The 12,371-nt window shown below is 46.9% G+C and overlaps 1 protein-coding gene across 1 annotated transcript in view; it reads right to left on the bottom strand.

Annotated features, from left to right (window-relative positions):
- LOC310784167 (rho guanine nucleotide exchange factor 28-like) overlaps positions 1 to 12,371 on the bottom strand; it is a gene marked incomplete at its 5' end in the record, with an annotated part of 44,534 nt that overhangs the window by 18,054 nt on the left and 14,109 nt on the right. The window contains one exon of the mRNA XM_083645160.1: positions 226 to 347. Within this exon, the coding sequence (XP_083501286.1) occupies positions 226 to 347 (122 nt within the window). The remainder of the gene's footprint in view (positions 1 to 225; positions 348 to 12,371) is intronic.

Raw genomic sequence — 12,371 nt, 5'->3', positions numbered from 1 at the left:
AAGTGAGGAAAACAGCAGGAATCCTTTCCACTGACTGACCCGCATGCTTCTGGCCATTACCCCATAATATGTACCCAATCGTTTTGTACCGTTATGTACCGTTTTCTTTACTTTATGTTATGAAGCATAATGGTTGTTGCCTTTTTGTAGATAGTCAGCTGATGTCATCCACTCGCACTAAACAGAAAGAGATGGCGTTTCCTGCAAATGTTCACCCCGACTCACCTGGTCCACCAGCATGGCATTGGCGTACACTTGGTCTTTGCCGTGTATCATGGCCGACAGTCTGGCAGCTGCAGCCAGAGTGGAGGACGTGGCCTGGCTCTCCCTTATCGACTGGCTCTTCTCTACAGAGAGGAGGAGGAGGGAGCCACAGAGAGGAGGAGGAGATTTTTCAATATTACACTCAGTTTCCACAGCAACACCAAGTCACTTCTCACAAACACAGGAAGTGACGTGCACATCCTGGGCAGTTGCATTGTTCAGGACCAGGAGCAGCTGTGTGTGTGTGTGTGTGTGTGTGTGTGTGTGTGTGTGTGTGTGTGTGTGTGTGTGTGTGTGTGTGTGTGTGTGTGTGTGTGTGTGTGTGTGTGTGTGCGCACACACACACACACATGTATAGTGTTCTGTTGTTATTGTGAAGTGTACTGAGACACCTCGGTGTGATTTTGCACTCTAAATAAACTTTGATTGATTGATTGATTGATTGATTGATGTATATGCACGCATGTGTGTTAGGGCTGCTCGATTATGGTAAAAAATCATAATCTCAATTAAACGCGATTACTCACTGACTTTGGCAACATCATGCATTTATTGAACTTGAACAATACTTTAATACTGAATTTCTTTCTTTTAATTGAACTGAAAAACAAATAAATAAATGAAAATAAAAGTAAAAATAAATAAATATATAAATAGAATAGGCTCATAATTATGGAAAGCCAAAATTGTAATTGAGATTAAAATTAGATTAATTGCACAGCCCTTGTGTGTGTGTCTGTGTGATCCTCGCATGTGCCTGGATTTGTGAGCACGAGTAGACATCTGCAACCATGTTTTATCCCCACCCTGCCATCCATATACAGCGACAGAGTGGAAATAAGCACACAGTAGCATTCAGAGGAACACTTTCCACACAGTAGCATTCAGAGGAACACTTTCCACACAGTAGGGCCACTGTGACCGATCCCCTGCCATGGCTGTTTAAGAGAGGAAAAACACACACAGCTCCCTCTGGGATGTTGCACTCTAGAAAACATAGTTTTTCCTCAACAGAACTTCTTAGAAAGTCTTTCAGGTATAAGGGAGTAAAATAACTTATGCACGCGCGCGCACGCACGCACACACACACACACACACACACACACACACACACACACACACACACACACACACACACACACAGGCTGAAGGAAAACCTTACCAGTGACAACACGCAATACAAAGAGCCTTTGATGAGCCATTTTTGTAACATAGTCATGTATTGTGTCCAAGCTTCGAGGGAAGTTCAGTCAAAGAACCTTATTGATATGAGTGGCTTAAGTTTTGAAGGCCCATTTCAATGAAAAATGCAATATTACAGCTTTTCTGCATGGTTATGAGGCAGTTGAGATGTGAATTGGTGTGAATACTGAAAATCAGGGTGTGGGATATAAACATTGTATGACAGAAACATCATCATCTTAAAATTGGGTGAAAGGGCTGAGGTATTTTATGTTGAGAACCACGGTAAATAAATGCACCACTCTTCTTCCATTATGCATAAGTGAAAGCGATCTGTTGTGACTAGTTACTTTTGAGAAGCGAATCATTTTGAATCACGGGCGTCTGGCTGTAGAGGTAAAAGCACTCGCCTACCACCGCGGAGACTCGGGTTCAATTTCCGGTAGCCGTACTTCCGGCTTGATCAGACGTTCCTACAGACACAATTGTCTGCAGGTGGGAAGCCGGTGGGGTATGAGTGCTGATGGCTGCACTAGCGCCTCCTCTGGTTGGCCTGATCGGGGCGGGGGGGGGGACTGGGGGGAATGGCGTGATCCTCCCACACGCTACATCCTGCCGGTGAAACTCCTCGCTGTCAGGTGAAAAGAAGCGTCTGGCGACTGCACATGTATCGGAAGAAGCACGTGCTAGTCTACGGCTCTCTCCAGATCGGCAGAGGGGGTGGAGCAACGATCGGGACAGCAGGGGGAATTGGCCAAGTACAATTGGTGAGAAAATGGGAGAAAATTCAGAAAAAACACTTGATCAAAATGATTTTGAATCACTAATCAAACATGGCAGATAGTTGTTGTAGTATAACACCTGGGTGTCAACCTACACAAAGGCAAAGAGGAAGGTTTACGGTGAGCTTGGCTATTTCACTGGCAAGTATGTGCATACTGCTTTGTTTAGATTCAGCATTCCTATGCACTGCAGTGCACATTTCCATGCATTCTGAATTTGACTGAACACTTTGAGGGGTTCACTAAGCTTGCCAGATTTACACCTGATGTCATCCTTTCAATCAACTCAAATAAGCAACTACTATCTGCAAGAAGCCGCCGTGCTTTATTCACAGATAAAGCTTTCACACTCTTCCAATGAGCTGTTCCCCCTCCCATATGTGATTGTCTGTCCAACACATGCAACACTGTTTACAATTTTCACATGTGGTCACCTTCAGTGTGTGACTGGCCGTCAACTTGTTTTGAACAGATGATACACGCACACATGTGCGCACGCACGCACGCACGCACGCACGCACACACACACACACACACACACACACACACACACACACACACACACACACACACACACACACACTTGCTTTAAAATGTTTGGGTTTTTTGTAAAAAAAAATTAAGGCAAACATATTTTCAGTAAGGTTATTGCACTTTTACAGTGATTTGCCAACAGGACAAATTAATTTGATGTCACTAACACTTAATTTAAACTTGAGAGAAAAATCCACCAAGCGGTAATGTTTTTTGCATTGATTCTTGTTGTTGGATGTGGTTCTGTCCATGATTACAGTCTGTATTGAGGATATGAGTGGGCAGTGGAAATTATCTACATTCTATAGCCTAAGATGGCCCCTCCAGGCCCCCACGTTTACTTCTCTATTTGTATATTTTTGCATTTTGTAATGTGGTGACGATTGGAACTCTGAGCACTTTGATGTTTGTCTACTGTTTGTGCTTTTTAAAATGTGCGACTCTCTCTGCAACCAAATCTACCTATGGGTACAAATAAAGTCACCTTGCTCTTGACCACCATCGGATACTTTTATATATCATGAATCTGTAATGTTCAATCCCAGGAGTTACAAGTGTTATATAAAAAAGGTGTACCCACTTTCCCTCAACCTGCATCATCTACTAGTTTACTTCTACTTTAGAATGATTTTCAACAACCCTCAGAGAAGAGACGTGAGCTTGTTGCATTCGGCTGTGGGTTATTATTACATGTTAAAGAGGTAGATTGCGATAGTAAAGATAAGAGTTTTTCCAGTTGAGAGAAGCTGAAAGCTGCGCCTCCTACTCAAAATGTAACATATAGCTGCATTGCATTCTGGTTTATTAAGGCTACTGCCAGTTGAGAAATTGGTATCTCTGCCGCTTTTGCGATTAATTTTACTGTTAATTTTAGATGAAAAAATTCCAATACAGCTGGCCACCTTAATGGGAATTCGAAAAATACATCACCAAATTGCACAATGGACCCAGAAATGCATTGCTATCTAGTTGTTTTTAACAATGTTAAACGTGTTTTAAGGTGGATTTTTCCTTTAAGACTTACACTTAGCTTATCATGGTTTTATCTTTCACTCGATTACCAACTGAGCACGCCACTTAACTCCCAACTACACTAATGGAGCTGCCAAGTCCCACCCAGCTGCTCTAATGGTCCTAAGTGGCCAATAGCATAGAACTGTGTATACGTGTATGGTTGAGTTGGGCTCTCAGGTAGAACTGTGTATAAGTGTATGGTTGAGTTGAGCTCTCAGGTAGAACTGTGTATAAGTAAGTGTATGGTTGAGTTGGGCTCTCAGGTAGAACTGTGTATAAGTGTATGGTTGAGTTGGGCTCTCAGGTAGAACTGTGTATAAGTGTATGGTTGAGTTGGGCTCTCAGGTAGAACTGTGTATAAGTGTATGGTTGAGTTGGGCTCTCAGGTAGAACTGTGTATAAGTGTATGGTTGAGTTGGGCTCTCAGGTAGAACTGTGTATAAGTGTATGGTTGAGTTGGGCTCTCAGGTAGAACTGTGTATAAGTGTATGGTTGAGTTGGGCTCTCAGGTAGAACTGTGTATAAGTGTATGGTTGAGTTGGGCTCTCAGGTAGAACTGTGTATAAGTGTATGGTTGAGTTGGGCTCTCAGGTAGAACTGTGTATAAGTGTATGGTTGAGTTGAGTTCTCAGGTAGAACTGTGTATAAGTGTATGGTTGAGTTGAGCTCTCAGGTAGAACTGTGTATAAGTGTATGGTTGAGTTGAGTTCTCAGGTAGAACTGTGTATAAGTGTATGGTTGAGTTGAGCTCTCAGGTAGAACTGTGTATAAGTGTATGGTTGAGTTGGGCTCTCAGGTAGAACTGTGTATAAGTGTATGAATGTGAAGTAGTGCATGAAGAAAGATAATTCACATTGTGCTAAACCTTCCCTGGATAAGAGAGTCAGGTTCTAATGACATAAGCAAGCGGCAGTATCAGTGCAGCAGTAGTTATCAAGATAACCAGCGGAGGCAGCGTCATGAGCTCAGTTATATTATGTTCCTAATGACAGAGTTACCTGACACTGTCCAGGGCAGGCCATGCCTGCAACCATGCCAAATTCATGGCACAAAAACACATCCCTGGCACTGCCATGTCTACCTAAACAATTCAAGTGGCTATCAAAGGCTAGACTCAACAGTTTTCCTCGAGAACAAATCCACAGTTGATCTGCGTTTCCCAGCCAGCAGCACTGCATGCGGAGGAGAAGACAAGTCCAGTATTTGTAGCAGAGAATAAATCAGACAGACAATTGGCTGTGCTTCCTGTAGGCGGTGTGCCCCATCAATCTGAGAGGCAAACCGGGAGTCAGGCAGACACTGACGAGCACACCAGATGATTCCTGCTGCCTCCACATCAAACACAGCGGGACAGATTCAAGTCCATGTTGAAGCACCACAGGCAGACACGCAGACCACACTCCACATCAATCCTCAAGCCCCAAAGCCCCGGAATCATCCCCACAACCACATCATATCTCCCAGAGGAACTTCAATGTACTGCAAAATTCCTACGCTCTCAAATGAGTGGAAGTGGGAGAATACCAAGCGACAACCTGGCCTTCTATTGTTAAAACACTGCTGAGTCCTGTGGAAATCCACATGAAAAGGCTATATATACACACTGGAGTCCAGATCCACAATATCTGCACAAAGTCATGTTAGACCTTCTACATCTACATTTACACATCTCAGGATTAAACCATCCAGAACCGGGATGTGGGTCAAAGCGCTGTTTGAAAGCAGATACTGTTCCACACAAAGCCAGTTCATGAACTTGACAGACGGGCCTAATAGTTCAGGTTCTGGGCCGGGTCCAAACCCACAGCTGGCCTCCGCGGGCCCTATCATTCACACACCTAACCGGCCCATAAACAGTGCCGCAGTGACCATTACTGTCAAGCGCTGAAATCTGTGTTTAACATCAGTTAACTGGGAGAATAACAGAGGGGCAGGCGGTTCGTATTACTGACAGGTTACAGCCGAGCAGAATCCATCCATCAGCTGGGCCGCTTCTCTTATCGCGCGGGCCGAAGCACCGTCCCGTGTGCAGGTCTCCCCTTTCAAAAAGCTCGGGTTTGAAAGGAATGCAGAGTGCAGTGTGTGAGGGGGGTGTTTGTATAGGATTTTTGAGAAAAGGTAGGCTGCATGTGATATTCAGAGCACGTCCCTGAGTGAGAGCCAAGCCTATACAGTAGCACTACCGGGAAGGTAGCAGCAGAGAGAGAGAGAGAGAGAGCGAGAGCGAGAGAGCTCCACAGAGACTCAGACAAAGACAGCAGTCAGTGCCAGGTTTCCAGACCAGGGCAGTTAAACACAGAGGGTGACCCTTCAACCCGCGCACGCCCCACGGGAGGGAGAGATCGAGGAAGGCAGGGGGGGAGGCATGGGGGGGAGGCCGTCACAAGGACTCTTTCTCAAGGTTCCCTCTCTCTCTGGGAGCTGCTGTTGTGCTTAAATTGCAAAAAAAAGTAAAAAAAAGTTCAGATAAACAGAAGATCGTAATCGTTAACTGTGACAAACACCAAGGCTTGTTTATTATGAGTATAAAAAGTTTATTTGTTCATGCTGTCACTGCTTTTATGATGTAGCGTGCGGGTCAAGCACCACAATAAACAATTGTCACTTTGGAGAGAGAGCTGGGAGAAATTATAGTCCGAGTAAAATCACAAAGCCGTGTCTAAATAAGGAGAAAATGAATCACAATAGAGGGTCTTATTACTTTATAAAAGGGGGAGGTAATTATATCTGACCAAAATGTTCTGGAGGGCAGCTTAAATCTGTAAAACAATTGTCCACCAAGATCCACAAACCCGCACTGAGTTATGACACCTGCGGCCTAACAGGCCGGTCCAAGCATCACATCATGCGCTCACGCTGTTTACATTTCAGCGCGTCACCGGGCCAGAGAGATCCAGGAAGAGGTAGGTTCCACAGCACACAGCGATCTGTCCTCACGGTGAAGAAATAAACTCTGCACACCTGAAATCACATCTCACCTCACAGGTGCATTGTTACCACGACAGGCAGTTTACTGCAGCTTTTGAGGTACAGTTACTAAAGTGGGCATTTCCAAAATTTATCCACCGCAAAAATGCACGTTGAGTTGCTGTAAAAGTTTATATAGTGCGGTGGGTTCTGCTGCTGTCCAAAGGAATAATAAGAGTGTGTAAAAAAAACCTGGGGCTAATGTCAGTCACAATTAAGAAGCAATAATGTGGATAATCTGCTGCGAGTTTACGGTGAAAGATGAGGAAAAGACGACTGGAGCTGAGCCATGACACAGGCATGGCAGTAACTTGATCTTGCTCTGTCTCTCTCCCCCCTGTCTCTCTCTCTCTCTCCCAACACACAGACACTGCAATGCACTGCTTAACCACAGCGGTCAGATTTGGCACTATTTTAAGCGTTCACCTTATAGTGCCTACTCTCCAAAGATACAACACACTTGTATGCCAGCGTCAAGCAACCAGGGCCAATGACACTTCAATGACAGCCTCGAATGAGGGTACAACAAACACCTGATGGTGGTGAGTGTAGGTGAGTGTCAGCATCCAGCAGGATTTCAGAGAAGCCCATGTGGAACATCTGCTAGTCACATGAGGCCATGGCCCCCCCAGCAGGTTCCTTCATGTACACAGAAGAGTGTGGTCTGAAGATGTGGACAGTGAAAAAGCCTTGAGTGGAGGTCTGACATTCCCCAACATACTGTCAGGTATCAGCTTACATCATTAGCAAACATCTAGTCGTCACTGTGATTGAGCCAGAGCTGCAGTGGGGGTCTGTGGGTAAGCTAAGTAGCCTATGAGTAATGGGAACAAGCTAATTTTAACTTGATTGTTCCAGGGTGGACGGTGAAACGTGTCTGCCAGGAGGCCAGTTTTGTGGTGTGCTGTCGAGACGTTCTAGGGTAGAATTTCACTCCACTTGGATTTGCCATCTATAACATGATGTAACCCAGTAATTAATGTCCATTCTACAATCAAGCCACATCTATCTAATCAATCTGTCAAACGCAATACAGCAAAATTACAATGCAGACAGAGAATGTTTTTACGCATTAATCAACGTGGCAGTGACACTTATGTTGTCCAAGGATGTTGGACTGTCTGTCAAATGAAAAGTGACCTGATGAACATTTACAGCAACCAACAACCAAGAAACAACCAAGAAACCATAATCACCATGTAACGAAAACAAAACGCAGTTTATACAAATCAATACATTGAGATTCCATCGATTTCTATGACCCGGCTGTACCTTTTTTCCCTGTCTTCCTGCGTATCCTCATCTTGGGAAAAGAGGGCCAGGAGTAGTTGAAAGGAGAGTCCGAGTCTGAATCCATGACTTTCTTTCCTCAAGAAATCTTCAGCCAAACAGCTCCGGGTGAACAGCTCAGTTTCCATCCATTTTCCCAGTCAGCTGAACAGAGTGTGGACTAACAGCGGCAGCATTCAGTCTCCTGTTCTACAGCGGCAGCATTCACTCCCCTGTTCTACAGCGGCAGCATTCACTCTCCTGTTCTACAGCCTCACAGAAAGACACACTGACACTTCAGGAGTGAGCCAGCATGTCCACCCCCACCCCCCTGCCCTGTCTACCCCAAATACCCCTCCCCCTATCCCCCTAAAACCTCCCCCTCCCCCTCCTCCACAGCCACACAGCAACTGTCCAGCACGGAGCTGGGACCTTTCTCTGCTATGTCCTTCTGCCTATAACTCTCTCTCTCTCTCTCTCTCACACACACTCACTCTGTTCTCGTTTTCCTGCTTTTTGTCCCTACCACTCGTCCCTCTCTTTCCCTGTAGTCTTCTTAAATCTGTGCCAACTCTCTCTCTCTATCTCTCTCTCTCGCACACACACACACACACACACACACACACACACACACACACACACACACACACACACACACACACACACACACACACACACACACACACACTCAGTCAGTCAGTCACTCAAACACCACACACAGTCGAGAGGGAGAGAGAGATCAACACATGCTGCCAAGAGAAGAGGGGGTGAGGGGGTATTGACGGCCGGAAAGAGTGACTGAAGGAGAGAGAGAGAGAGAGAGAGAGAGAGAGATAGTGGGGGAGACTAACACAGGAGTGACTTCAGAACCTAGAGCAAAGACAAACACGCAGGCAGGCTGAGTGCAGACAGCTCAGGGGTCTGGCAGAGGTGAGTGTGTGAGACGCAGGACAAATCATTAACTTCGCGGGTTCATGATTGTCTCGGAGAAACGCAGCCGAGCCGCACACTCCAGACACTCCAAGGTACAAGACGCTCACACCAACCACTCACAGCATAATACCACATCTAAAGAAGACTTTGAAGAGACCCCTTCCCCATTCTCTCTCTCTCTCCCTCCCTCGCTCTATTTTAGCATGTCAAAGCCAAGCTGAGTCTTGGGGATGGGGGGGGGGGGGGGGGGGGGGGGGGGGGGAGGCAGGCTGCCAGGTCAGCAGCCTCACCATGGAGACAGCAGTGAGAGCTGCTGCTGTTTTCCTCTTGGCTTTTCCATGTCTTTCTTTCCTCTCCCCCTTGTCGACGTGTGGGAGTACAGTGCTCCAGTCCGCTTGCTGCTGCGGGGAAACAGCTCCAGTTGGTGAGAGATGGTCCAGTTGAATAGAACGGAGACAGAGAAGCGCTTTAAGAGACAAGTCAGACAACGGCACTCTGGAAGAAGGCCCAAAGTGTGTTTTATGAAGGCATATAAATGGCGGAATGTGCTGAAGAAGGTACTGAGGAGAATGCTGCTGTGGCACAAAGTGAACAGCAGAGTGGCAAAGTATGCAGGAGGGGAGGTAGAGTGCAGCTATAGAAAGAGTAGTGTGGAGAGTTATATAGCTTCTCTGTGTGTGTGGATGTGTGTGTGTGTGTGTGTGTGTGTGTGTGTGGCGGGGGGTGGGGCTGTTGGCACTGTACTGGCGAACATTAATGCAGCCTTTGTGGGGTCTGTGCGAGGTTTAATCCTTTTTTTCCGTTCTCCAATTAGATCCTACAGCCGGGGTCAGAGAGGCGGGGTCAGAGAGTCTCGTTGGCGTTCCCGATTTTAGTGCCATCAAACTTTGGCAGTTTATCAAACGCTTCATCTTTTCATCTTCTATTGTCGTTCTGGCTCACTTAGTCTCCATATCATAAAAACCAGCTCTCTCTCTCTCTCACACACACACACACACACACACACACACACACACACACGCAAAGGGCCAGGCTCTGCAGCTCTTCCCTTCTCACACTCGCGCTCTCGCTCGCTCGCTCTCCCCGGGGATCTCAACAAGCTGGAAAACTGCATTCAGCACAGCCTTGACAACCCCCATTCAGCCACAAACACCCCCTTTTTCCTATCCTATACCCCCCTGCCCCCTTCAGAGCTCTCTACCCCACTGCATTCTCCCTCCCACACACGCACAAGTGCCTGAGCACATACACGCATACACATACAGAAACACCCTCACCCACGTGTGCACGCACGCACGCACGCACGCGCGCGCGCACGCACACACACACACACACACACACACACACACACACACACACACACACACACACACACACACACACACACACACACACACACACCTCCTTCCAAAGCCCCTCAGGATGGAGTGGCCTTTGCTGTTTGTTCACTAAACTTACATTAAAATGCTGACCTGGGAGGCAAGGAGGAGGGCGCATGAGTGTGTGTGTGTGTGTGTGTGTGTGTGTGTGTGTGTGTGTGTGTGTGTGTGTGTTTGTATGCATTTGGGTGTATGTGTGTGTTTTGGGGTGGGGGTATTTGAAATGTGGGGGCATCGGGAGGGCAAAGGTGGGAAGAGCTAGATATATAGAGAGAGAGCGAGAGAGAGAGAGGGAGAGAGAGAAAAGAGGGAGAGGGAGAGAGAGAGAGAGAGCGAGAGGGAGAGAGAGAGAGGGAGAGGGAGGCTGAGCATGCCAGCTGACATCAGGCACACAGGGCAGGGGAACATGACAGCTACACTCAAGATTCCTCATCCGTCACTGAAGCCGTGCTGCAGGACTCCTGTTTGTCTGTTCCATGACCAACTAACTCAAGTCCGGCGGCCATATTGCATGGGATAAAAACAGGCTGCAATCACAATATATCCCACACTTGTTTATAGAAAGCCTGGGAGTCACTTGTTTTAACGCCTGACAGCTTCGGAATGTCTAATGAGGAATCGGAATTCCTCCGGGGTCAAATAACGAGTGTAATCCCGGATGAATGGCATGTATAAAACCTGAGTCACTTTCAGTCAGACTGTGTTTTTTTCTTCTATTCAAACATTGTGTTGAGGGGAAACTGAAGGAAATAGCGTTCGAGCGACCGCTGTTATTCTTGCTAACCAGACAAGGCATCGGACGAGGATCGAGGTCACAGGCAAACTTTTCAAAGAGCACAGACAGAGAATGTTAAAATCGTCAACCAGCCAACACACACACACACACACACACACACACACACACACAGAGGCACACAGACACACACGCAGACACGCACGCACGCACACACCCGCGCGCACACACAGGCAGAGAGAGAGAGAGAGAGAGAGAGAGAGAGAGAGTACAAAATGGCTTAACCATATAGCGTGAAAAACTGCACCAGCCGCAAGATGATAAAATTGCAGATGTCCAGTGCCAAGTGTTATAAAGCCGGAACCCTCAGCTTGTAACCGCAGCATTCTTACACTGAGGCATCAGTCTGCTCTGCTCATACCATCATTAGCCCACATGATGTCCCCCCTCTCCAACACTGAGGCATCAGCCTGCTCTGCTCATACTATCATTAGCCCACATGATGTCCCCCCTCTCCAACACTGAGGCATCAGTCTGCTCTGCTCATACTATCATTAGCCCACATGATGTCCCCCCTCTCCAACCCGTCCCCGTCCACAGCCGATCCCCAGAACCCCATCAGACCACCCTCGCCCACCAGTTTAGGATCCCTGATTCTGTTCCCCTCTGGCTGCCGGCAGGGATGGCCCACACGCTGACTCTAGATTACGCACAGGAGTACTCTCTGCATGTGGCCATTAAAACGCTTCCTCAGCACTGCAATCATCGTAAACACAGAATGACAAAACTCCAGAGAGAGAGAGAGAGAGAGAGAGAGGGAGAGAGAGGGGGAGGGGTGTGTGTGTGTGTGTGTGTGTGTGTGTGTGTGTGTGTGTGTGTGTGTGTGTGCGCGTGTGTGTGTGTGTGCTGAAATGCGATCCTACAGTCCGTGGGGATGCGAGACAGTCATACTCCAGGATTAGAGTTGAGTTTCAAGTTCTGTTCAGGAAAGAAAATGTTTCCTGCCGTCGGACGCACTCACTGACTGGAAGCTACTTGGATAACTTCCTCTGATCGTAACGCCGCCTAAAACAACAGTGATCGATTTCAGTCTGGACAGAACATGAGAGCCGACACTGAGCTGCTAACCTTGCAGGGAAAGAAGTCAAATGAATGGTACTGTACTGAAATCAAATGATCTAGAGCTGCAACCATTAGTCAATTAGTTGATCGATAGAAAATTAATCGCCAACTATCTTTATAATCGGAACGATCGTTAATCGTCTAGACTCATTTTTAAGAAAGAAATACTCTCGTTCCAGCTTCTTAACTGTG

Source organism: Poromitra crassiceps (genome assembly GCF_964638095.1).
Source record: "Poromitra crassiceps genome assembly, chromosome: 10".
In the NCBI taxonomy this organism is placed as follows: domain Eukaryota; kingdom Metazoa; phylum Chordata; class Actinopteri; order Beryciformes; family Melamphaidae; genus Poromitra; species Poromitra crassiceps.
The sequence above is the reverse complement of the archived record's forward strand: the minus strand, read 5'-3'. Positions and strand labels throughout refer to the sequence as shown.